This window comes from Papaver somniferum, chromosome 7 (genome assembly GCF_003573695.1).
Source record: "Papaver somniferum cultivar HN1 chromosome 7, ASM357369v1, whole genome shotgun sequence".
NCBI lineage: Eukaryota > Viridiplantae > Streptophyta > Magnoliopsida > Ranunculales > Papaveraceae > Papaver > Papaver somniferum.
This window is the reverse complement of record NC_039364.1, coordinates 155,997,560-156,024,897: the sequence shown is the minus strand read 5'-3', so window position 1 is coordinate 156,024,897 and position 27,338 is coordinate 155,997,560. Positions and strand designations below refer to the sequence as shown.

At 37.8% G+C, this 27,338-nt stretch overlaps 3 protein-coding genes across 6 annotated transcripts; 1 reads left to right on the top strand and 2 right to left on the bottom strand.

Moving 5' to 3' along the window:
- The first annotated feature begins 11,577 nt into the window (after nucleotides 1-11,577).
- On the top strand, nucleotides 11,578-14,190 carry LOC113298842 (L-type lectin-domain containing receptor kinase S.4-like). Its single transcript, XM_026547705.1, has one exon. The coding sequence runs from the start codon at nucleotides 11,728-11,730 to the stop codon at nucleotides 13,807-13,809; it is 2,082 nt and encodes a 693-aa protein (XP_026403490.1). The 5' UTR covers nucleotides 11,578-11,727; the 3' UTR covers nucleotides 13,810-14,190.
- A 210-nt stretch (nucleotides 14,191-14,400) lies between these two features.
- LOC113298841 (subtilisin inhibitor CLSI-I-like) lies at nucleotides 14,401-15,386 on the bottom strand. Its single transcript, XM_026547704.1, has 2 exons — nucleotides 14,985-15,386; nucleotides 14,401-14,818 (listed from the first exon to the last, which is right to left on the bottom strand). The coding sequence occupies exons 1-2, from the start codon at nucleotides 15,034-15,036 to the stop codon at nucleotides 14,622-14,624; spliced, it is 249 nt and encodes an 82-aa protein (XP_026403489.1). The 5' UTR covers nucleotides 15,037-15,386; the 3' UTR covers nucleotides 14,401-14,621.
- Nucleotides 15,387-15,525: 139 nt separating this feature from the next.
- Nucleotides 15,526-24,340, bottom strand: LOC113298840. 4 transcript variants are annotated; one of them, XM_026547700.1, is made up of 12 exons: nucleotides 23,487-24,340; nucleotides 22,494-22,843; nucleotides 22,191-22,291; nucleotides 22,007-22,078; nucleotides 21,355-21,427; nucleotides 19,940-20,178; nucleotides 19,296-19,351; nucleotides 18,634-18,743; nucleotides 16,630-17,903; nucleotides 16,322-16,523; nucleotides 16,003-16,226; nucleotides 15,526-15,828 (listed from the first exon to the last, which is right to left on the bottom strand). In XM_026547700.1, the coding sequence occupies exons 9-12, from the start codon at nucleotides 17,327-17,329 to the stop codon at nucleotides 15,767-15,769; spliced, it is 1,188 nt and encodes a 395-aa protein (XP_026403485.1). In that variant the 5' UTR covers nucleotides 17,330-17,903; nucleotides 18,634-18,743; nucleotides 19,296-19,351; nucleotides 19,940-20,178; nucleotides 21,355-21,427; nucleotides 22,007-22,078; nucleotides 22,191-22,291; nucleotides 22,494-22,843; nucleotides 23,487-24,340; the 3' UTR covers nucleotides 15,526-15,766. The 4 variants fall into 4 exon arrangements, with proteins under 4 accessions (XP_026403485.1, XP_026403487.1, XP_026403488.1 ...); XM_026547702.1 differs by having other exon boundaries at nucleotides 16,630-16,959; XM_026547703.1 differs by lacking the exon at nucleotides 19,296-19,351 and having other exon boundaries at nucleotides 16,630-16,959.
- Nucleotides 24,341-27,338: the final 2,998 nt, after the last annotated feature.

Below are 27,338 nucleotides of genomic sequence, written 5' to 3'. Positions count from 1 at the left end.
TAAAGGAGGGAGTAACAACGTACCTACAATGGAGTACACCAAATCACTACCAAGATTGCTTAGTTATTAAGCAATAGGTTGTATTATAAGAACGTGGGTGTGTCTGTCTGTCAGAGGTAGCTGAGCAATCAGAAAACATATCTCTGTTAAGTTCTATACTAAACTTTTAATTTTAATTTTTTTTTATTTCTGTAATGGGGATACTAGGAATGTATCCTACCCCTTTTTCTCTTTACTTCCAGGAAACGAAAATACGAAGGTCAAAACTACGAAACCTTGGAGCGAAAATAAATCTTATCCTTGGCTCGAGTATATCCATTTACATTTTCAACAGCCAAAAAAAAAACGAAGACTGTCCTCGTACGTACCTAAGTACGAACTGCTAGGGGAAAAGACGAAGGTTATTCTTTGGATCGAACATATCCATATACGTTCTTAGCATCCAAAGAAAAATACGAAGGTTGTCCTTGACTCGAACGTACCCATATACTTTCTCAAGAGTCAAGGACAGTGATAAAAACGAAGGTTATCTTTGGCTCTTCTTAACAGTCAAAGATAAAACGAAGGTTGCCTTTGGCTCGTACGTATCTAAGTACGAGTATCCATGGGAAAACACGAAGCTTATCTTTAGATCGAATGTATTTATACACATTCTCAACAGCCAAAGACTATTATGAAGACTGCCTTTGGCGCGTACATATATAAGTACGAGCAGCCAAGGGAAAATACGAAGCTTATCTTTGGCTCGAATGAATTTATACGCATTCTCAACAGCCAAAGACAATTACGAAGGCTTCCCTTGTCTCATACGTACCTAAGTACGAGTATACATGGGCAAAGATAGAGCTTATCTTTAGCTCGAATGTATTTATACACATTCTCAACAGCCAAAGACTATTACGAAGACTGCCTATGGCTCGTACATATCTAAGTACGAGCAGCCAAGGGAAAATACGAAGCTTATCTTTGGCTCGAATGTATTTATACACATTCTTAACAGCCAAAGACAATTACGAAGGCTTCCCTTGGATCATACGTAACTAAGTACGAGTATACAGGGGCAAACATGGATCTTATCTTTGGCTCTTCTCAACATCCAAAGATTAAAATGAAGACTTCCCTTGGTTCGTACATATCTAAGTACGAGCATCCATGGGAAAAAACAGAGCTTATCTATGGCTCGAGTGTATTTATATACATTCTCAATTGCCAAAGAAAATTACGAAGACTATTCTTGGATCGTATGTATCTAAGTACGAGTATCCAAGGACAAAAAGGGAGATTATCTTTGGCTCTTATCAACATCCAAAGATTACAACGAAGGTTGTCCTTGGATCGTACGTACCTAAGTACGAGCATCTAGGGGAAAGTATGGAGCTTACCTTTGGCTCGAGTGTATTCATCTATATTCTCAACAGCCAAAGACAGAAATGAAGGTTGTCCTTGGATCGTACGTACCTAAGTAAACGAAGACAGGGGAAAAAACGAAGCTTATCTTTGGCTCGAGTGTATTCATATATATTCTCAACAGCCAAAGACAGAAACGAAGGCTGTGCTTGGCTCGTACGTATCTAAGTAAACGAATCCAGGGGAAAACACGGAGATTATCTTTGGATAGAATGTATTCATATATATTCTCAACATCCAAAGAATATTACGACGACTGCCCTTGGCTCATATGTACCTAAGTACGAGCATCCAGGGGCAAAGATGAAGCTTATCTTTGGCTTGAACGTATTTGTATACATTCTCAACAGTCAAATAAAATTACGAAGAGTGTCCTTGAACCGTACGTATCTAAGTAAGCGAATCCAAGGGAAAATACGAAGGTTATGTTTGGCTCGAACGTGTCCATACACGCTCTCAGCAGTCAAGGACTATTACGAAGGCTTCCCTTGGCTCGTACTATCTAAGTATGAGCATCCAGGGGAAAATATGAAGCATCTTTGGCTCGAATGTATTTATGGACATTGTCAACAGCCAAAGACAATTACGAAGACTGTGCTTGGCTCGTACATATTTGAGTATGAGCAATTAGGGACGAAGATGAAGCGCAAGGACAAAGGCTCAAAATACAACTCACATTAGAAGGACAAATCTTTGTTCCTCTAAAATTCTTAAGTTTATCGCTTAGCGAATTTCTGGGGGCAAAGGAATGTCATCAAAAGACATTACCTGCTCAAAGTTTATAGATTTGCATACTCAGTCAGAAGGATTTCATCAAGCAACATCTCTGTGAGCTACTATAAGTGTATAGCATCAACATCACCAACGAAGGTCAATCCTCCGAAACTAGACCTATAGACGAAGGTGGAGGTCATGCTAATTGGAGCCAAAGACATCAGCAATGATTGTATTTTACAACTTAAGTATGAATCCGAAGGTATGCATGGGAGCGAAGCCCCTTAACGACAGACTCCCCACCGTCAGGCATACATGTGAGTGAAGCCTGTTAAAGGCTGACTCACCATTACAAAGAATGGGTTATTCAATCCAAAGCTACGAATGTACAAGTCAATAAATCCCGTGTGCGTAGGTGTATGCATACTCAACGAGGCTACAAACCATACTCAGCTACGAGGAGTCACACGACGACGCATAAGCATACACAACCTTTCAACCACCAATAATGCGATGCTCCCCGTCTAGAAATGCACGAAGCATGTATACATTTGTATACCCACAAGTGCACAACTCAAATGCAACGAAGAACGAAGTCTGTATACATATGATACCCCAACTCTCCAACCTGAGGAACATACGAAGTGCCAAAGACTAATGCAAGAGGTAGTTCGTTGCAAGAAGAAATTATTCAATACTAAGAAGAAGCAACAATTCAATTCTATAGGGTACCCTTTGAATACACAGGGTGCCAAAGGAATTCGTATTTTTATGCAGGAACGAAGCCTATAAGAGCAACTCACTGCAACCATAACGAAGTCTACAAGGGGCAATTCATTACAAGCAAAGTACCCTGTGGCACCCAAGACGAACATGTAACTGACAAAGACGAGGAGGAAACCTCAAATTACACGGACAAAGGCTCCATAGATGCAAATACTTTTCCTTTCAAAGCTGCAAGAACCAGCTTTCAAAAGCAAAAGGGGGAAAACATACATCAATCATGGCGCCTCTATAACATCAATTAAAAACAACAAATACATGTTAAAAGTAATACAACTTTAAGATATGCTATCTTTATATGATATAATTATATACGGAACTGTGATATATCCCTGGAAAGAGGTATTATAAGCCTCAGAAATCAATATAAAGCTTAGATTTCGAATATATCTTTTAAATGTGTGTGAAATGAAACAAACATGAAAAAATAAAGGGTTAGAACTAACACCCACTGTCAGAATTGACGGAAAAAAGAAAGGGTTAGAAATGACACCCACCGTTAGAATTGATGATGAGGCAAGGCACGGCATAATTGCGCATATGTCAATGTCGGATCCTCAAGGAAAATGAACCCCACTAAGAGGCAAATAATAAGCAATATATCCCACAATGAACGCGTAGGGTTACAAGAAAATTATTGCCCACGTAGGGATCCTCGCCACAAGGTACCTTCTGGAAAAAGGATATTCTGGTAGGACTTTGAATGTTCCACCAAGGTTAATCATACCTTCGCACTGAGCGATAGATTGATTGTGCAACAAACTTGATATACTATGACACGCACGTAAATATTGTGCAACAAAGCAAGCAAAATGCTATAACACGCATTACCAAAAGGTGAAAAATACCAAATGGCGTATGTACGTATTTTATTTACGCAGGTACAACAATACGGCGAAAATCTTAACCAACGATAATGGTTCCAAAAGGTATACCTCCATTGCAAATGAGCGAAGTTACAACAACGAAGGTACACCAGGAGACAAATCCATACCAGGAAAGTAAAGAGACATCTTAGAGTCACCTTAGTCAAAAGAAAAACTAAAAGGTAAATAATATACGCCTAAGAAATAAGCTCAAACTCAGGTAAAACTCAGTTGCATGCTAAGAGGGGATACTCTCTCGCCCCGTTATATCTTGAACTAATGATGGCTGGCACAAAAGTTAGAAAAAATACCTAAGCAGCGAGCGAAGGCTCCACTTTTAAAAGGGTGAAAACCACTATCCCGGTCTCAGCTTTCATTAACGAAGGCGTGGACTTCATACATACATACATCCATACGTATGTACATACATACACACACAAGTACGTACATGCATACATACATACATATACATATGCATACATACATACATATACATATGCAAACATACGCATATTTGTGTAATAATATTAGCATCATAATCTATACTTCGAGGGTACCTCAGTAAATTACTTTGATACTTCAATAGTTCGAGGGTACCTCAGTAAATTACTTCGGTACTTATATACTTCGAAGGTACCTCAGTAAATTACTTTGATAATTCAATACTTCGAGGGTACCTTAGTAAATTACTTCAATACTTATATACTTCGAAGGTACCTCAACAAATTACTTTGATACTTCTATACTTCGAGGGTACCTCAATAAATTACTTCGATACTTCTATACTTCAAAGGTACCTCAGTAAATTACTTCGATACTTCTCTACATCGACAAACTACTTCAATACTTCGAGGGTACCTCGGAAAAATACTTCGAAGGTGTCTCAGCAAACCTGTTCGATACTTAGACGATACTTCAGCGAAATAAACGAAAGGGGATCATGATTTTTTCTTAAGGATCGTTCTTCGAATAACCCTCAAGAAAAGGGGCAGACTGTAGATACCAAAAATCTATTGTGCCATGTGGCACAATATTACAAGTGGAGCAGCTTATTATGTTACTACAACACACACTACATCTCTCCTTAGGATGCTTAGTTATGAAGATATCTCCCTCAACGTGTGGCGCATTATTAAAGGAGGGAGTAGCAAAGTACGCTACAATGGAGTACACCAAATCACTGCCAAGATTGCTTAGTTATTAAGCAATAGGTTGTAGTATAGGAACGTGGGTGTGTCTGTCTGTCAGAGGTAGCTGAGCATTCTGCACAGCTTTTAGTAAGAAGGCGCAGTCGTCAACCACGTAGTCTCAGAGTACGTGGCATCCTCTGACTGGCGAAGGTACACGGACAACAAAGGTACAATTTGTACGGAGGTTTCATAGTTCACGATGGCACATAGAGGAAGCTAAGGTGGCATTGTATGATTGGAGATAGTAGGAGGCCAACGAAGGTACAATCTGTACTAAGGCTGGGTAGTTCCCAAAGGAACATGGGTCAGCTGAGGTGGCAGAGTCCGACTGGATAAATCTTGCGGTGAACGAAGCTACCATTTGTACGGAAGATATATCAGGATACGATGGACCCAAAGACAACAAAGATATATCTGGAGCAGAAGAGGCTATAAATACCAAGCTTCACCAACAAAGAAAGGGGAGTTGGGTTGGTTAGGAGTTAGGGAAAAGGCTCTCTCTCTCGCTCTACTCTTACTTCTAGAGCTTCATACTTTCTTCAATGGAGTTCTTCCACTCAAATGTAACAAGATCAATAATAAAATTATCATCTTTACCCGTGGACGTAGGTTAAGATTAATCGAACCACATAATCTCTTGTGTGATCTATCAACTTAGTTGCACTTACATTATGTTCTTACGTAACTATTTACTTACTGAGTTATCTTTGTTCTGTTATCTCTTCTTTATGAGTTATCTCTGTTCTCTGAGTTATCTCTGTTTTCTGAGTTATCTATTCATCTGAGATATCTCTTTATTTAGCTTATTTGCTTACTCGTCTCTGTTTTACAGAGATACCTTTGTTTTCTTAGTATCTTCTCTTGCGAAGTATCTTTATTTACTTAGGATATGATCTTCTGAGTAGATCTTATTTCGAACATACCTTTTATTTACTCAACAGTATCAGCTCAACTGAGGTATCCATACTACTTAGTATTGGATTCTCTAAGCTGTTCATATTACGTAGACTATGGGAAAATTAGTAGTCACACGCCACACGCTGTAAACTGCCAGACCAATACCCTGATGAACATCCCTCAGTTTGTGACATGTAAGATGTCTCGAGTATTTTTGTAGAAAATATGGAGCAAGTTACATGAAGAATGGAACAAGTCCTACATGGTAATTGCTAAGTGGGTCTTTCTTGCAAGACCTAATTATTTTGACCAATCACGCGCAAGCTAGCCGACAGGTGGTCATGAGTGGCAAGTAAAGTCGTATGAATGATACTTGCCGTGATTTAGTACTCGAGAAATAGCATATGATACTTTTAGGTTAAACAATTAAATTATTTATGAAATCGATGTTTATGAAATATCGTTCGTAATTGATGTTTATAAAGTATTGTTGTTAAGCAAGCAACTTAAATATAATCGATGCATGTAAAGCATTGTTGTTCATAGCCTGCTCAAACCAACCGCGAATTTCACGGTCTTATAAAGTAGTATGACCGGCTATTTTTGAACAGTTTCCAGGAGATGTTTGTACAGGTTGGGGATGGGGTGACCGGTCCTCATAGGATAAGGACGACCAGTCGCCATTATGGCATCTCATCGGTCGACTCAAATTAGATTTAAGCCGGTTAAATCAGCTATCCAAGTTGGATGGTTGAGATGATTTGCGGAAGTTGTTGATTATCGTTGAATTTATTGAAGACTTTTATAAGCAGCGTGACTAGCATACTTTGTCCAATGATTCGGAGTGGAGCAGGTAGGTTAGGAGCGATGTGATTGGTCAAGGCCAAAGATGGGTCGTCGGTGAACATAACGTCACCTCATTGGTCATCCTAACTTGAATCTGAGCCGATCAATTCAGCAGACTAAGTTTGACGATTGTGATTAATTTAAGACTTCCATAGGCGGTCTTGACCTAATTATGACCCTTTTTAAGCCGCTCGACTGGCCTATTTTGGTCGGCAATTGTGAACACCGCATGAAGGCTAGGAGAGTTCCGATTGGACGGAATAATAGAGGTCCCATCGGTGAGTATCATGGAGCTTGCCCGGTCGTGCCAGGAGGAGGCCAAGCTTGCTAATCGACCGGACAAGTCGTACGGCCGTGGTCATTTTAAGACTGCCATGAACACTTTAGATTCAATTTCTTATATAAACAAGCCGCTCGATTATCCTACTTTGGCCAATGATTTGGAGCGAAACATGTAGACTAGGAGTGACGTGATTGGTCGGGGTAATAGATGTGTGAACGGCCGCCATAACGGTACTTGTTTGCCGAGCTTACAAGTGCTAGGGTTAGGTATTAGAGCTTGCCAAGTCGTGTGGTCGTGATTAGTTTGCTATTGACTTGGACGGCCAATATCTATTTTCTTAAGAAATTAAACACGTCAACCGACCAACTTTCATCTTTAATTAAAAGCGCAACTTGCAACTTTAAAACAATTTGATTAGTCGATAGAAAAGAGGGGCCAACGGATAACAACACTGGGCGAGGCCGGTCAGCTATGGTAGGCGCCATCTAGGGCAAACTGACCGTCCAAGTGGCGTGGTCGCGTCAGTTTTGTTACTGCCCACTTTAGTCACAGTTTCCCTTTTCTCTTATTTTCCAACTTTTTGTAGGATTTTACTCCTACTAGCTTCATGATGGCCAGGTTTCTTAGTTTTCCTAGGTTTAGTCTCAACTAATAGAGATCGACATATTGTGCAGGTTGTGTTTTAGGGCAAAAATATAATTTTTGTAAAGCGACAAAATTAGGTCAAAAAATTGAATTTTGCGAGTTGAAATAAAATTAATCAATTTTTGGTGAATTTAGGACGTTGATACAAAAGCACTACTTTTCATCTTGGAGAGCAACGTGCAGCTTTGGTCTCACCGGCACAACTCGCGCGCCTCTGATTGAGTACCTTCATGCACATCTAAATTCTGACACTTCGTGAAATTCATGCTACTCAGCTGAAAGTGAACATTAATTGTCATATCATGTCAGCATTAAGAGTTCAGCTGGGAACACAACATAGGATAGGGGTGTAAATTCGGGAAGGCCAGGCGGTTCGACCCAAAAACTAAGACAGGCCGGGCAGGCCAGGCTTAATATTTGCGAGACCTTAAAAAAATTTCAGGTTGGGTATAAGTTGATAATTTGCTACCCAAAGTCCGCCCAAAGACCGCTTTTTATACGGGCAGGCCAGATCGGGCCGTACAGGCCACTATTTTGAAAATATTTTTTTGTTAAAAAAGTTTGAATTTTCAAATGGATGATATTAAATTTATTTATTTTTAATACAACATCCTTTTCTTTCTATCATTGCATATCATAAGTGAGAGTATTATTTTATATTTAAATTACAATGACGAATTTTTTATTTTAGCCTATAATAAATATTTAATTAGAGTACAATAAACTTTCTAAATAAAAAAATATATTACTCTTATGTTTTGAAAAGGTTAATTATAAGTAAATATAATTACAGATTTTATTTTTCTAGATACACAATTGACAATTATAAAATGGTAACTTTTAAGTCTTTTTAAGAGGATACTTAATGATTGATGGCATAAAGTAGGCTTTCAGGTCGGGCACCAGGCCGGATATCAGGCCGGGCATCATAATTAATTGCAAAGCCTGAGACCGCCCAATAAATTAATCTAGGCCAGACCAGGCGGCCCGTGTCGGGCCATAACAGGCTTTGGGCTACTTCAGGTACAGGCAGGCTCAGGCGGGTACAGGCAGGCCGAGTATTTTCGGGTATTATTTACACCCCCAACATAGGATAAATACTCAGCGGGTCCAGTATTAATGAATAATGTGGCTAGGAGCTTTAATATAATTTATAGAATATTTGGGATTGTTGCAACATGCACCAATATTATTCTAATAAATTTCGTAAATACTGAATTACATAGTAATATGTTAGAAGGGAGGTATAGATACTCATCAGCTTCTTGACGGCTCTACTTCTTTGTAGAAAGCAGACATACAAATATGGAGTTTTACAGTTTTAGCCCTGAACTAAAAACCACCATCAACATTAAGTCCCCTGCTTAACGCGTAACAGTGACGTTGTTGCGGGGTAAGCACTAGATGGTGACAAAAAAAATAAAATCAATGAGAAAAGGAAGATCGGATGTTACCAGGAAAATAACAGTTGACTTCACTTCGAAGTATTGAGTCGAGCCAGGAAGCTATCAATCATCTTTTCTTTCCTGATATGCTGATATTGATTGAAATGTGAGATGCAACAACCAGCACGGCCAGTCAGGGTCTTGAACTACGTTGGGAGTCCCTCTTTTCAGCTGGCTAAGAATCATTTTTCGTCTGAATACCTAAACGATCTTCTTTCAGTTCTGGTTAGGATTTCAATCAAGAATATGACTTGGTCGACGTTGAAACCCCATTTGTAGGATAAGTCCCGTTGAGGTTGTTCAGTATTCGCACCGCTTTTCCCTAGGGTTTCTGTGGCGCATATGTATGTACATAGGGTTACATCAAATCATTATATGTTCTTCTTGATTTGTAGAGGAGACCCTCATTCCAAACCCAGATTATTTTATCATGTCAGAGAATAGTACATCATCTCCCACTCAACCAGACTCTTCAACTAAGCGCAGAAGACTCGTATCCAATGTAAGATTTAGTCGGTTCTTGATTCTGAAATAATAGTTTTATTTTCTGTTTCTTTTAAACGTTGACATTGTTCTTTCAGAGTGGTCGAAGCTTTGAGTCCCGTGATAATTCCCCTATCAGGATCATCAGAGTTAAGAAAGTCATACCGCTATATTTTCTCAATTGGTTGATAGATGTGTGCATGTCATGGCCGGGAGATAACCACATTTTTTTTGTAGAGGTATCTTGGGATATGTGTGACAATAGTTGATAATAATGATCTTGCTACTCCTATTCCTTCGAGATCAAACACGCCTAATGATCTGGAAGACGCTGATTTAGGTATCTCTTCTTATGAGTACCCTAACGCAGGCTTTCTGTTTGATATTCGTATGAAGTGTTTATCTTCTATCTATCGGTCTGTTGGTGAGTTCCTAGTACGAAAAGAGTTTGTGCCCTTGTGCACGAAGATATGGAGAAGGTACGGCCATATTGCTACTAGGAATGTGGTGCAACACTGCTCGTCTGCCTTGGTTACTACAGTAAACTGTCTTCTCCCCACGATTGCGGATATGGAAGGTACATCTATTCGGGATGTTGCCAAATCAACTGTTGAAAAGTGGGAAAATATGATATCTATATGTGAATCCATGAAGTTCAATGTGAGCTGGCTCCGGCAACGCATTGATATCATCAAAATTGATCGAGCAGATATCATTGCCAATGTTGTCCCTGCTGCAAAGGCTATTCTGGAGGAAGAGAAGGCTCTGGATGATGAATCAGAAAAAGTGGAGCAGGCGATCCAAAGTTTGAAGAGCAGGACTGTAAGGTATCAAAATAGGCTGAAGATGATGCTACCAAGGGACTACAACTTGCTAGATGGTCTTCTTTGAACCTCCCCTTTCGTTTTGTTGAATAAGTAGGTATGAGAAAGGTTGATTGTTCAGTTATAATTAAAAGTAAATACATTGCACGTTAATCCAACACTTGGATTGATCCTCATAGTTGTGTTAGGTTTCGAACTAATACTATATGCCAAGTGAATACCTTGTGGTTTGTTGTCATTTTGATAGTCTCCATCTATATGAGATCAAGCAAGATATCGGGTTTATAGGTTGATATCGAAAAGATTGTGGTGTACTTGGTACCCTCGTCATTTTAGAAACTTATTTCGCTGTTGAAAAAGTGATTCGGGATCTATTATAGGGTTAATCCCGATTTAATATCCAGGAACGATCCTAAAAGAAATTGGCCGAATTTACACTTTCGATTAAAGGTAAATTTATGTTGGTGTTATTCCAACATCTTGTGATATATGAAATTATAGGTCTCGATTGTTTTTCTTTTTTTATGGGTTAATACAGTGATTAGTTAGTGGCTAATAAACACGACTAACAATTACAAGGTCCAGCGATCAAACCACTACCTCCTCCAAGGGAAGAAGGATGAGAATCATCATGCCACTTGATGATTTTTGGTAGGCCCCAATAAAACTACTAACTACGGGGTCTATGAGGAAAAAAAATCGATGACCTTACACTGATCGCGTGTTGGGCTCCAATGTTTTGTCCCTCAAGAAATAACGGGATGGGCCCACCCTAAACCCACCCGTGTTAAACCACTGGGTCGGATAGGTCTAATGACACTGTACTAAACTCATTACTCACCATTAAAAACCCAAATCAGTTTCTCGAATGGGGGCAATTTATGATATGAAAAAATAGATGACAGGTGTCAAAGCGCTTTTTTAGTTTTTTCTTTTTAACATATGTCAATTAAACTAGATTTACATAAAAAGAATATTTTATGAGATCTTCAAACTTGTAAGTGGAAACTCGATCCACTATCTCCTACTTGAAAGTCAGGTTTCTGGTCGACTGGACTAATCCTCATGGTTAAAAGTGATGACAGATATGTCAGTGGGCTTCTTTGGTAGTGGGTCCAATACATGACTGATTGAAAACAGACAATATGTACCTGGGAAGATATTTCTGTGTTCATTTAAAACATCTCCAGATCCTGCCATCCTGGTCTTCTTTTTTAGAGAACAACTGTACAAGGGAAGTCAAAAAGCCATTGGAATATAGTTGAGTTATTAAATTCATCCTACCAGTAAACTCTGGTTCTCCTCACCACCTAAAACCCTAATTTAGCTTCGATCGTGCTACTAATGGCTAAATTTCTCTTGTTTATTCTGTTTATAATCACGAACCCATTTTTAGTTTTCTCTCAATTTGATGAATTCTTCTTCAATGGATTCAGTGAAGCTCATCACAATAACAACAAGATAAGCTTAAATGGTTCATCAGAGATCAAGAAAAATGGGATACTTCAATTAACAAATGATACAAGTAGATTAACTGGTCATGCTACTTATCAAACTCCATTACAATTTAAGAATTCCACAAATGGAAAAGTTTATTCATTTTCAACTTCTTTTGCATTCGCAATTGTTTCTCAGTTTCAAAGATTAGGTGGTCATGGATTTGCTTTCACTATATCACCAGACAAACTACTTAATGGATTTCCAAGTCCATATCTTGGTGTATTCAAACCCAGTGATGTTGGAAACTTATCAAACCATGTATTCGCTGTTGAATTTGATACAGTTCAAGATTTTGAGTTTGGAGATATTGATGATAATCATATTGGTATCGATGTCGATGGTTTGAACTCCACTTCTTCTGTTTCCGCAGCATATTTTTCCGAGAATTCGACGAAAGTAAACATTACTCTCGAAAGTGGTAACATATTTCAGGTATGGATTGATTATGATTCTATTGAAAATGTTGTTAATGTTAGTGTCTCACCATTTTCATGGAAACCAAAACAACCAATTCTCAGTACTAGTAGTATAGATCTTTCTTCGGTTTTCGAAGATTCTATGTATGTTGGATTCTCTTCTTCTACTGGTTTACTTGCTAGTTCACATTATATACTGGGGTGGGATTTCAAAATGAATGGAATTTCTAGAAATCTTGATCTTGGCTCGTTGCCTTCACTTCCTGGACCTAAGAAAAAACATGTTGCAGTAATAATTGGTGTTTCTGTCTCCTCTATTCTTCTTCTTATTGTTGCGGTTTGTTTCGCCATTTACTTGTTTATAAAAATTAAGAATGCGGATGTTATAGAAGATTGGGAACTTGATATTGGACCGCATCGATTCTCTTATGAAGAATTAAAAACTGCAACAAAAGGTTTCAAGGAAAAGGAATTACTTGGGGTTGGTGGATTTGGTAAAGTTTACAAAGGGAGGTTGCCAAATTCGAAAGCTGTGGTTGCAGTTAAGAGAATTTCTCATGATTCAAAACAAGGTTTGCATGAATTTGTATCGGAAATCGGAACTATCGGACGCCTTCGTCATCGGAATCTAGTTCAACTACAAGGATGGTGCAGAAGAAGAGGTGATTTGCTTCTTGTTTACGATTATATGCCTAATGGAAGCTTAGATAAATACATCTACCGCGAACCCAAATTTGTCTTAAGTTGGGAACAAAGATTTAAGATCATTAAAGGTATTTCTGCAGCATTACTATATCTACATGAGCAATGGGAACAGATTGTGGTTCATAGAGATATAAAAGCTAGTAACATATTGCTAGATGGTGAATTTAATGGACGATTAGGTGATTTCGGTCTTGCTAAATTGTATGAACACGGTTCAAATCCAGGTACAACTCGAATAGTAGGTACATTGGGTTATCTAGCACCAGAGCTAACGAAGACAGGTAAAGCAACGCCAAGTTCAGATGCGTTTGCATTTGGTGCACTTTTACTGGAAACATGTTGTGGCAGAAGACCCATCGAACCGAAAGCAGTTCCAGCAGAACTGACTTTGATTGATTGGGTTTGGGATAAATGGACAAGTGGATTGATTTTTGATGTAGTTGATCCAAGACTGAAAGATGAATTTGATGAAGATGAGGTTCTAATGGTGTTGAAACTCGGGTTAATGTGCTCTAATTGTGCACCTGCCGAACGTCCTAGTATGAGACAAGTAGTAAGGTATTTGGAAAAGGAAGTAAAAATGCCTGAAGTATTGAGCGCACCAGGTGAAAATGAAACTGATAGGAATGATATCGGGTTTGATGATTTTATTCATTCTTATCCTTCACATTCTTTCGACAAATCCGTACAATCTTCTAAGGAAGTTCGAAATGATGCTATCGACGATGACAGTGATCAAGATCAAAGTGCTGCTTCTTCTGGTTCTCTTTACCTTCTCTCTACTAGACATAATAAAGGTAGATAGGATAGCCAACCGCATTCTTGTCAAGCGTGGCTTACTCCTCAATCCTCATAGGTCACAGTTTCCGAGTCTGTTTAAGGTTCCCGAGGGTGGTTCAGGGGTTGCTAATGTGTTTGGGCTCCAAGGTTGTATCAGGCGCTCACCGAGGCGCCAAGCCTAGCGCCTAGGCACCAAAAAGTTTATTTTCTAGGCGACTACTCGCCTTTCACAACATAGGTTTCTGGGTTTTTTTTTTCTTTCGATTTTCTTCTTTAAGGATTAAGAATGTGTATAAAGTATATATAAAATAAAGTAAAGAAGAATATTAGAATAGAATTATGAACTTTAGTCTTTGAATGAGTGGAATCAATAATAGGCAACATCATCTTTTTGATTTGTGGTTAATCATTCAGTCATCCGATTAAAGCGTCCAACGACTCCCATCCAGAAGGGTTGATGAATTAATACAAAAATGAAAAGAAGAGAATCTAATAAAAGCAAGTGGCCCGTCTCCTCATTCTATTGTCTGTACTGTGACTAGATTGAAACCACAATTCAGTTCATATATACAATGTACATTGAGGTCAGGTAGTGGAGGGATATGGTTACCGGTAAGCAGTGGCCCAACGGTAAAGTCTGAGCAGCTTAGAGTATAAGTGTATAACACTATTAACACACGCATCAGGCTTTTCTATGCATCTACATAATTTATACTGGATATAAGCGTTAAGGATCTTTTAGTATTGAGATAGACAAGTTATTAAGGATGCTAGTTCTGGAAATTAAAACATGCTATATGTAGGAATTGGGAACGCATAGATATTTAACTAAGCTTTTTAGCCGAGTTGGGGTGTCCTTGAGACCTTGTCTGAGGAATCCAAATATAGGCGAACACGGCTTTGGTTGAAATCCATGGTGACAAAGTGATCAGGTGGAACCACTTGGATCTGAACTGCATGCATGTCTTCCTTAATCTTGTTTTGAGCTTCTTCTGCACTCAAACATACCAACTCTGGCCAGTTTGTCTTTTGACCTACAAAAGAGTTCAAAATAACAGCAGATACATAACTCTGCCAAAAAATTGTATCAGCAGGCACAGGAAATATTGGTGACAGGCTGCAAATTCCAGCAATGCCAAACCAATTCCTGACTGTATACCCCCGATCAGTAAACCACGCTAGTGAATGGCTTGGTTTTACCTGAGGAGGGGATTGGTCCTGCTGGTTGTTGTGGATGGTTTACTTCAGCCATGAGCAAATATAAAAAGCAGGCAGTATCAAAGAGAGAAGAGAAGACCAGAGAAAGAAAAGTAGAAAAGAAGATGAGTGTTGAAAATGGCTGATTATAATTACAGAAGCTAATAACATTCACTTAAATATTTGAAACTATCACTGCAACAAGGGAGGTATACAAGTTTGATGCTTGGTGTGGACTCATCAATGAGACAAAACCTCACCATAGGTTTTGTCAATTCGTCTAATTGATACCAAATGGCATCAAAACCAAACTGGCTGGCTGACGCTACGAATCACAACAACAAGATCACAAACTCTACCAAGTACCAATGCATCCACATTCATAAAACAAACAAACCATCTCAATTTCGATGAAATATACTCCATCCATAATCGCATCAAGCATCTTCAAAAAGCATGACAAACAAAGAAAAAAAAACAGATAAAGTGATAGGGTCACCTCATGCACATAAAAGCAAGTTTTTTAGTTGCCGGCACCAATTTGTCTCAAAAGAATTCAGGTCTACACATTTCAAAATAAAATAAAACAGTACAAGCACTAGCTCACCTTTGGTTGATAAAAAATCAACACCAACTGATCCTTAACTACATCTCGTTGACAATAACTATCATTTATGTTAGTGCACTAATCTCTTCCTAAAACGGTTTTGCCTACTTACAATACAATCAGCTTCACATCACCTGTCATCGATGTCGATTTTTATTGCCTTCAATTGCTATCTTCATTACTTATCATCATCATCGTCGTCGATTCCCATTCCATATCTTTTATCTTGATACCTGAAATCTGCACCATATGTTTTCAAATTTATATTATAAGCACTACATTCAGGGAAACATCCTCACTGGTTTTGTAACATCGGATAGCCACTGACCTTGAACATGGAAAGACCAATGACCATCTAAGATAGCTTATCAGAGAGGACGACTATTTAAGATAAAAAATAAATTCAATAATTACCTGCAAACAAGTCTTCAAATAAATCATCTTGAATGTCCTGGTCAACATTTTGAGTTACCCACTCTAATGGCATAGTGTTGCCAACGGGCTGCTTTAGTGCCGCCCAATTAGAATCCCCTTCTTCAAAGAACTCTTCCTTCTCCGCTACCCACTCTTGGGCAAAATTACAGCTTTCTAAGGAGATAGGGTCCATAGCTCCTGGCTCAGTATTTTTCTGAAGTTTACTGTAAATAATCACACAAAAGAAAGCTCCTTCAATTGTCATTGCAATTCATCTATTAATTAAAGTTTTCCAAAACAGACCCAGTTTTTGACTTACATTTGTTGCAAACGCAAGTTGTACTGGACGAATACAAGGTCCGACAGCCTTTGATGCTCAAGACGGTTTCTTGTTTTATGGATTTGTTCAAAAGGAATAGGATCCCGCTTGCATCCAGTAGCACTACAGTTCTGGCTTAAAATACGGATAGCTACTCGTGCTAAATTTGGGCAATCTCCAGCATATGTAGACCACCATTCAGCTATAAGCATTAAAATTGTTGCCATAAATTAGCTTAATTCAAATTCATTAATTTGGAAACTGAAAAGAAGGCCAGCCTCTAACATTAATATGTGCAGAAGTCTTACCAGGGAGCAGAGTATGTCTTGCTCTAACAGCCATATTACGTCCAAAATCGCCTGCGACATTCCTGTATCGTATCATCTCTTTGTTAATTTTGTCTTGGACTTTAATATCAGGCACTAATCTCTCAATGCAATCTAACATTCCTGATGGGATCTTATCATGAACATCACCTTTGAGACTATAATAGTACTTCGGGTTGAGGAAAAAACTGGCCTCATGAAGAGGGTGCTGAAGTAGCTGGTCCCACCTATTATCGATAATTTTCCAGTACAACATGTACTCTTTCTTCTCAACCAGCACTCTCTTGATAGCTTCCTTGGCCCGATAAATTCCTGCAAGAATGTAACCAACTGAAGGGCGCTCATGACTGTGAACCATTCTCAAAACCCCCACAAGAGGATCTGTTAACAGAACAAGGGTAGAACATGAAGACCAAAATGATTGACTAAGTATGATGTCCATCATCACAATTCCTTCTGGCGTCTTCGAGAGTACACAGTCTACCCACTCCTGCGAAGTAACCATCCCCTGCAAAGTATCTTTTAGACTAACCATGGTTTTCAGCGAGGTAAAGTCTGTGGCAGAGCGGGTGTGACTAGGTTGCACTAAATCCACTCCACCTGTATACCTTCTCATCATATTTAAAATCACACCATGGTTGTAGATAAATCTAGTGACTCTTTTAGCATACTCAAGGACCATATTCACTCACTTGACTTTCCCAATATCTTCTAGAATCAGATTTACTGGACGAGCTGCACAAGGGGTCCAATACATAGTGGGGTAAGTTTCAGTTAACCTTTTCCCCGCTGCTATGTAGTGATCTGCACAGTCACTAATCACTTGCACAACATTTCTTACCCCAACTTCTTCCACTACTTCCTTCAGCAGTTCATAAAGAGCATCCACAGAGGTAAATATATTAGACACATCATAGGTTTTGAGAAAGACGGTAGCTTCAGCACAGTAAACTAATATATTTATCAATATTGTACCAGTTGCTGTCATCCATTCATCGATCAAGATAGAACATCCAGTCTTTCCCCATGCTGCCTTATGTCTATCCAAGAAGCCACTCATTTCTTCACCCGAATTTTTCAAAATCCAACCTCGAAGGTCATGGTACGAAGTTGCTTGAAGTCCTAACCATTTCGATGCAATGACATCAATCATGGGCTGGAAGTAAGATGAGTTTACCGCATCTAAAGGAGCTCCGATATCATATAAAAACCGCCCAATTGCCATATGCACTTGATCCGTATCTACTGTGGACACCCTGTTAAGGTCATTCGTTATTGGTGGACATGTATCAAGAGGCAAAGGGGCCAGAGTGGAACTAGAATTCTCCACTCTTCCTTTCTTCTTTTTATCCGAAACTCTACTTCTCATTCCTTCATCTTGTGGCCTGATAAACCCTGGAGGACTTTGCTCAACCAAATTTTGAGGTGAATGCAATTGTAAACCAGTGTTTAAATTCAAACGTGAAGCAACATGCAAATTACCCAGAGGACTTTGTTCAACCAAATTTTGAGGAGAATGCAATTGTAAACCAGTGTTTAAATTCGACTGGGAAACGACATGCAAACTACCCAACTCGGATTGTTCAAGATTCTTTACTCCATTAGCATCTTTTTGTTTTTTACCACTCTTGACTGCAATAACTTCTAAACTTTGTAACATTTGGTTTTTAACATCTTGAGGAACTCTTGGACAACAAGGTGCATTCCCTTTCCGATTAGCTAAATGTTCTTTAATTCTATGAATTCCACCACCTTTAAATAGTTTTAGACAATATTTACATTTCAGTTGAACTTTTCCTTCATCCTTAAACATTTGTACATGTTTCCATGCTGGGTCCTGTTTTAATGGACTTATTTCTATTGGTATTGGTTGTGACCTTGAACCCATTCTAAAATTCCAAATCGAAACAAGCACCAAATATGAAATCACAAAAGCTTACTTACTGAACTGAAAATTAATTTAAGTAACGGAAAGTAAGAACTTACTCAGAAAGATTCTCCAGAAGTTTTCGAACCCTGTATGATTTATAGGGTGGAGATCTTAAGAGTGAAAGGAGCCGGTTTTGTATGCTTTGAACCCAGACGGCCGCTTTAATCTGATGAACCATAAAGAAAACCGGTTTTAGGGTATTGGTAAATTTTATTAAACCAATTAGGGTTACCGGATAAACCGGTTGATACCAAGTCAAAGTTTTATGAGTAACCGTTTCGTTACTGAAATAACCCCAGCGTTCCCGGTTGCCAGAGATAGATAGACCGGGATATACGGTTTGAGTTTGAGCCGGTGATCTTGCATTTCTTAGAGATTGTGTACAGTTTTGTTATGTAGCTACCAATGACTTAGATAAAATGCATTTATTTATTTTTATTTGTGTTAATAATGCATCTTTATTTCCTAAAAAAACTGCAGCTTAACTCTAATAAATACATGCTAGTACAATATGATGACACCATTATTTCCTCTTAACATAAGGGGTGCCAAACCACATTAATTATTCCTCTTTAACATAAGGGGTGCCAAACCACATTATTTGAATTAATTTGTGAAAATATATATAAACTGGCCGGGAGTCGTTATAATAAAGGTAACTATCCCATTTTGCTACCGAGATCTTCATAAACACAAATAATCGGAAATAAAGATCTACCTATTTTTCTTGGATAATTGAGATGTACCATCAATATTTGATCTTCAGCATTCACTCTGACCAAAGTGTATAAAACGGTTAGATGGTGCTCATGTCAAAATCAAACCTAAGCACATCTCTTGCTTAGTTGCTACTGAAATACTAAGAATTCAAGAGGTCAAAGCGGATATGGGATGGTCAAGGTCATCATTGATGGGTTGCACATGGATAATGTTGGTTAAAGTATAGCAAACACGATAATAAAAACGTGGTTTATTCATCAGGAAGAAATGTAGCAAATACAATAATAAAAAACGTGGTTTATTTAGCAGGAAGTGTAATATGTACGACAAATGAATTTTAATTGTGTACAACTGTACATAGATTTTTAAATTTCTATTCAAAGAGAGGTATTTGTCACCAAGCTTTTGCACTATTCTTTTTGAAATGCAGCTTATCGACCCACCTACAAAATTTGAATTACCTGCGAGTTCTCTAAATTGCAAATTTCATAGCATACCAAACATGGCTATGATGAACTTGGCAGACTATGATGTCAGTCTTCCACTCTTCCTTTAAATGCGAAAATGCTAGAAGAGGGATAAAGCAAAGGCAAAAAAAGTCTGCTAATTATAGGACTGAGAGAAAAGTTAAAGAGAAATAACCTGGTGCTCATCCGTGGTTTCCAAAAAAAAGTCTACCACCTCCTTTCCCGAATTTGACCGATGCTTTTTGTTTCGCTTCTAGTCATGTTGATTTTTAATGTCAAGGTTCACTTTTTAATGTCAAGGTTCACTTTTTCCACCATTCCTCTTGGTTGCAGGTTTCTCTTCTGGCCACTACTATCATTGTCAGAACTTCCTGGTGCTCCCCTATCTTAGTTTCTTGCCATGGTTCCTACTTCCTGCATTTATCCGGTTTTCAAACATAATACAAATTATCCATCTAGCAAGACAAGCGTTACCCCTCAGTTACATGGATATGTGCCTGAGATTAACCGTTAACAATTCAAAATCCATAAAAAAGGAGATCAACTGGGATGAAACATAAAACTTCTATATCCAGCAAGTAGTTGAAAGGGAGAAAAATAAACAAATAAGAAGGCCACTTTTAGGACATTGGCAGCAAGATTGTTCAAAACTGCTCTTCTTCAGACGTCCACCTAAGCTCTTCTTCAGGTGTTACTTACAAAGAGAAGAACTTCATAGACTAATAATGAGTGGTGATCAAATAATGAGTTCAAAGTGCAAAAAAATTATTAAGAACTTTAAGAAAAAAATTGAGTAATGGCGGCCTACACCTTACCAAGGGAATACTTTCTACCGGCAATAATATGGATTAGTCAGATTGCCGACTGAAAAAGGACAAAAATCGTAAAAGTTCAAAAAAAAAAAAAAAAAAACAGGGAGGACTGCAATATGTTGGTACAAAATCTCATCATTAATTTAAATTTTCATAAGCTGACCAATAATATGACTATTCAATGAGTGAATCTGTAGAGCTAACCAAAACTGTCTAATGTTGGATACGATGTTAGACATGAATATAATTAACTGAGCTGTTAGGAAACCAAGTTTCAAATTCGACCCACATAAATATGCAACGTACTACTCTAAGAATAGCTTAGCTTAAAAGACTCGTAATGAATACATATCAGTAGCAGTTATGTAACCATGCTAGCATTTGCAGGAAACTAACTTACAAAACAATAACCATCTAATAAAAAAATGATGTACGCTCCTCCTTACCCACATATGTAATACTATACGTATCAGTATTCTATACTCAGTTATCGATACTCACATGATTTCCTATCTTATGTACTGTGATTAACATCTTAAGTACTACATAAAATTGCGGTAACACATTGTTGTAGTATCAGTAAACATATTAATGATTTAGCACTTGAATCATTTCATGTAATACCATAGGAAACTGTAGCATTACGATGTTGCCTCTGTTGGCTGGCCTACTTCAAATAATTTAACTGTGTAATACAAAGCATTGTAATTTAGAATAACCATCGTGTGAATGCATGTGACAGAGCAAGGGGGTGTGAGGAAGGAGAGGAGTTACTTACTTCACAATGTAGGCACCACCAGCTTTCACTTTACCGCAACCTTTGCATCCCCAAATCTACACTGCCTTCCTTACTGATAGTATAATGCAAAAGTTACAAAAACCCAGAACTTTATCTTAAATCAGACTTTTGTCAGAAGCTAGCCCTAGATTTTTTTACCATAATTTGAAATTTTCTGCGTCCCTTTGGTGGAACATGACAACAAATATCTAAGAAAATGGTAAAAATGACCAACAGTTGATAAAGGCGAAACACAACAACGTCGATCGGTACACAAATACAACACATTCTAAATAAAATTTTATTGAAGTTTAAGGAATTACCAATGCAGCTCTTATGATAAGGGTTAATGTTTTCCACTTCATTTTTAAAATGCATTGTTATTTTGGGTGTTAAATCTCCTCCTCTCTTTTGCTAGTTATATGGTTGACTATACCCTAATGCATTAATCTACTCTAGCGTATCGGCTCCTTGATTGCTTGTATGGGCCATAACACCAAATTATGATGGAAGCATAATAGCACCGCTTGATTCTATATGTGCAGTAGCACCTCTTCATTTTGAAAGTGCAACGACTTTTGTATCTCTCCCTTTCAAAAAACTCAAAGGTTCCTCAAAACTGGGAAGACATAGTATAGATAGTAGTCCTTACCTTAGGATAGGGATGCCTGCGCCTTAGCATTATTCTGAAACCCGTTACACACAAATTCCATCAAAAATGAAGCTAAAAAAGAGACAACCAAAAATCAAACACCCGAATAAGTTAGCACATTGTCAGGTACACAGAGGTCATTATATTAAGATTGGAAAGAAAAAAATAAAGAGCAATTTATTACCCTCAATTCTCTATATTGTATCTCGAACTCTTCAACTTCGTTTTGCAGTTATGGGGGATACTTGAAAGACAGTTTAAGAACAAAGTTTAAAACTTGAAAGCCTAGATTTAAAGAAGAAAAAAAAACTAATGATCAAGTAGTTTCTAACATCTATAACCAAACCATCCAAAATCGTCCATGTAAGATTAGCAAGTAAATTCAATTACAGATGAGAAGACCCAATGTAACCAACAATAGAATACCAAAATCCAAAGCATATCATAAAGTTCAAGAACCTCATTATTAGCTCGAAAAGTGAGGTACCTTTTCTCCAATTTCTTCAAGTGTAATGAGACAACTTCTTTTATGGTGATTGTTTGTCCGAGGAGTCTGGTCCATTTTCGTTTTTACATCTATGACATGTTTAATTTCTCACTTCAATACACCAGCTTCTTTGAGTTTTAGTTTGTCCTCTTCGCATTGGCCGACTCTTCGCCTATAAATTTTGTTTTCATTACCATCTTAATTAATCAATAGATTGTGGGCTGGGGTACAAAGCAAATGTTGATTCTCTGAGTCTCCGCAACAACAGTATGAGACAAATCATTTCTCTGCAGCCCTGAAGATTCACCGGTTCTATTTCTGTTGCTAGCAGCGAAAACGAATCTCTCATCCTGGATTTACAATAACAATCCATCAATATTTTCTACAAACTTTTATCATTAAGTCTTTTCTTGAATCAAACAGTTGAAATACAAATCAATCCCTTAACTAATTCATATCAATTGAATTCTATTGACATATTGAAACCAATATACAATATGTGTAGGAGCACAAAATCTGCAAAAATGCACACGATACTTATTCCCTTTGAGAGTTTAATGTAGACTCTCTTCTTAAATCAATCAGAAAGTTGAACCAAAATTACATCAAAGATTTTAGAAAAACAACCAAATCACGGAAATCATTCAAATAGTATAGCTTAAAATGAAACCAATGCAAAAGCTTACATGTCTATCACTAATAAGAATATTTACGTGGTGTGGGTTGTTGAGAGTTTGGAACCCATATGAAACACATGAAAGAGTATGATCACTTACTCAGCAAAAGTCTCTTCAATAGTATGGAACCAATTACAAATGATATGAATCCAAATATAGGAAGGACTCTATTTCATTTGTTTGTGTTAATTTTGGGTACTTTTGATTAGTGAAATTGGGCTTTTGTTGTTGATATGAACATATAGATAATCATCAAGGCAGAGGAGGCAAGAGTGCCTGGATCCTTTCAAAGAACCAATACAAAGTGAGTAATTACCTCATGAATCTGGGCACTTTTCCATGATTAACCATCTCCCTTATGAGCCATGATTTATCCCTTTCATATTCCTATATTTGAGAGCAAATGGTGGCCGTAGACAGAAATAAAAGACCCGCACACAACCATCGGATCAGGTCAAAATCATTTGTTTTTGTAAGAATGAGGAAAATAAACATGATAATACTAACTCTGTCGATGTAACCGACGATAATAAATCTGTCGATTTAGGGTAACGCATGAAGAGTTTGATCTTGGACGTTGGTTGAGGGTGGATAAAAAGGGTGCATTATGAGCCATGATTTATCTCTTTCATCTTCTTATATTTGAGAATAAATGGTGGCTGTAGATAGAAATAAAAGACCCGCACACAACCATCGGATTAGGTCAAAACCATTTGTTTTTGTAAGAATGAGGAAAATAAACGTTTTGACATTGAATGATAATCCTAACTCCGTCGATGTAACCGAGGATAATGAATCTGTCGATTTAGGGTAACGCACAAATAGTTTGATCTTGGACGTTGGTTGAGGGCGGATAAAAAGGGTGCATTATGAACCATGATTTATCTCTTTCATCTTCCTGTATTTGAGAGCAAATGGTGGTCGTAGATAGAAATAAAAGACCCGCACACAACCATCATATTAGGTCAAAACCATTTGTTTTGTAAGAATGATTGTTATTGCAGGAAACTAGTTGGAAGCCTGACAAGTTAAGCTTCTCTCTTACGGTAAGAGAAAAGTTTCTCATTCCTTACTCCTCTCTTGCGATAAGAGAAATACAAATACCCTAAAGCGCTGCTGCTCCGATCTGCCTACATGAGAGCAGATCAGAGCAGTTCTTCCTAAATAATCTCTTCTATTTCATTCCTTTGCTTGTTAGTTAAATTTTAAGGGTCCTGTTAACTTGTATACCCGTATAAAAATTAACAGTGGTATATTTGGCAATTAGTTACACTGAAAAAAGAAATTTGTTACTAAATTAATAGCTAACCTAAATTTGAGGAAATTTTTCTATAATTGAGATTTTGTTCCAAAAATATCCTTGGATGTTATCGATGAGAGAAATAAATTAATAATATACAATCATGGTCATATCTCCTCCCGATTTTTCTCTTCTTCGTTCTTTCCTTATTTTCCTATCTTCTTCTTATTCTTCTCCATTTTTGTTATAGTAACTGTGATAGTAAAAAAATGGTATAAATTTCTTTTGGTTGTCAAGGTTAAGGTGGACTTGATTCTAAAAGAACTGATTTGATTTTTCTGCCATAGTAATTGTGACATGAGAAGAGAGGAAGAAATAAACGGATTAAGGAAAGGACACAGAAATCTCAGTCAAAAATCTTAATTCCAACAGTAAAGATCTCATTTAGTGAACGGACTGTTTCTGTGTATTACCTTAAACAAGTCCATGCACAGTTTCCTTTTTAAACAACATCCTCTTGATCGAGCTCATAAGAATCCTCCCTTTATTCCATTAATATTTTTGGTTGCTTTATGACAAGACTAATTATCTTGTATCCAATTTCAAATCATTTCATCAACACATACTCAAATCATTCATCCTTGATTTTTGGCTAAGATTAACAATTTTCACATTTGGTATGGAAATCTACTGTGGCAGTAATATAAGGATGGGATCATGGGAAAATAAAGAGAAAAAAAATGAATAGGAGATAAAAATTAATCGCAATTAGTTTCTACTATGGACAACATGATTCTTTTTTTAAAGATTTTGATGAGTTTCCGACTAGAGCTGGCAAACAAGCCGAAACCCGCGGGTTAACCCGTGCCCGGCCCGTGAAAACCCGAACCCGGCTTGGCTGGTTTTAAAACAAGCCGGGTTCGGGTTGGAGAAATCTCGGCTTGTGTAAATACGGGTAAACCCGTCCCGGCCCGTAAACCCGCGGGTTTAACCCGTTAACTTGTCTCCCATATCCATATTCCATATCTCCCAAAAACTGATCGAGACTCGAGAGTAATTCATTCTTATTCTCTCTTCTTCTTTCTCCTTCTTTTTCTTCTGGTCTCAAGTTCTTCTGTTGCTCCTTGAGCTGAGATTCATGCATGATAATTATGAAGACATTAGTGAACCAGATGAATCAAGGATGGCGTTGATTGGGTTTGGGTTGATTGAAGATAATAAATCAGAAAAATCGAGGTTAGGGTTTTCTCTGTGGGTCGACGATTATAATTTATAAGGTTGACATCAAGAGAATAATATTAGATCAAGTAAGGGTTGATAATGATGCCGTGGATGTGAGTAGTCGATCCATATTCCAGACTCAAAGAAGAAGGTAATTCAGAACTCAGGTATTAGAATTAGGGTTTGTGGGTTTTGTTTTGAAATTTATGAGAGATTGGAGATGAGATCGGGTAATTAGTGATGGAATTTAATCAAATGTGGGGTAGAGATGATGTATGAAGTTTAAATTCGATTTTACAACAAATTAGTTTTCCGTTCTGTTCTTCCCCAAAAGAGGATTTAGGGTTTTCCGTAGAAATTGAACTGTCTACGATAATTAAAGATGGGTGTTGAACCAATCGAACGGATGAAGTTGAAATTATTGCTGCAGTTAAGTTTCTGGTGATGATGGAAGTAGTGAAGGAGATCAATAATTGGAATTTCAGGGGAGTGAGTATGAATCTGTTGGAATCGAGGGTTTGAATAAGAAATTGGGTTTGCAAAGAGGACGATGTAAATTGGTGTAGTTGTGGTGTTGTTAATGTTTGAGAAGAAGATGGTGGTGCAGTTTTGGATCTGTGGGGTTTTCTGCTTTAGGAAGACAGGAAAGATGTATACAGGGTTTTATTCAGATCTAAAATTGGGCGAAAATTGATGCGAATTTATATGGGGTTTGAGCATAATCGAGAAGAGAAATGAAGAACAGAGAAGAGAGTTGTTGTCGCTGCTCAACAGATGAAGATTAAGGAATTGAAGTTAGGGTTTCAGTGAAGAACAATTTCAGGAATTATTTGAAGTTTGAACGAGTTGGTGGTACTGGACTAGAGCAGGTGTTAAATGGTTGCAGCTGGAGTAGTGGTGTGTTGTGAACATGAGGAAAGAATTTGAGAGTATGCAGCTGAAACGGGCGGGCTAACCCGTGAACCTGCGGGTTAAACCCGTTACGGGTACGGGTTGAAAAAATGACAACCCGTGAAGAATTTCAACCCGCGGGTTTCAACCCGTACTAACCCGAACCCGTGGGACCCGCAACGGGCAAGTCCCGACCCGCCCGTTTGCCAGCTCTATTTCCGACGATAGCTACGAGGAGAAAGATGCGGCTGGTAGAAAGATACGTATATTGGCCGTAAGTGGACTAAGCATATTCGTCACGTTGGGCCCACGAAGGGTAGTTGTGGCAAAAATTCCATAGTTATCAGAGGAATTTCGAAATTAAAAAAGTTATCTTTCCGATAAGGAAAATTATAAAACCGATAGAGATCATAAATGCTAAGCGTGTTAAAATCACCCAAATTTTAGTATTCGATTTAGCTAGCTTTATTGTTTTCCAATTTCCATATCTACAAAGTCTGCAACTGTTTTAGAGTTTGATATTCTTCTTAGATTCAGTAGCAAGTTTGTAAATCTAGTTTTATTTTTTGATTTTTATCTTAGGGTTTGTGCTTGTTTTCCTTCATTCATAACTCAAGTGTAAGAACATGTGTTTATATGGTGATATATCATTTGCAACAACAACGACAACAACTTCAACTCTATCAATGGAATTAACAACAACAACCTCAAGATCATCATCAACAATCTCATCAACTTCAACAATAGTTACCAATACTCCAAGGCCGATTCAGACTGATTTCAACCAATACAGAAGACTCCGGTTACCTTAGTTTT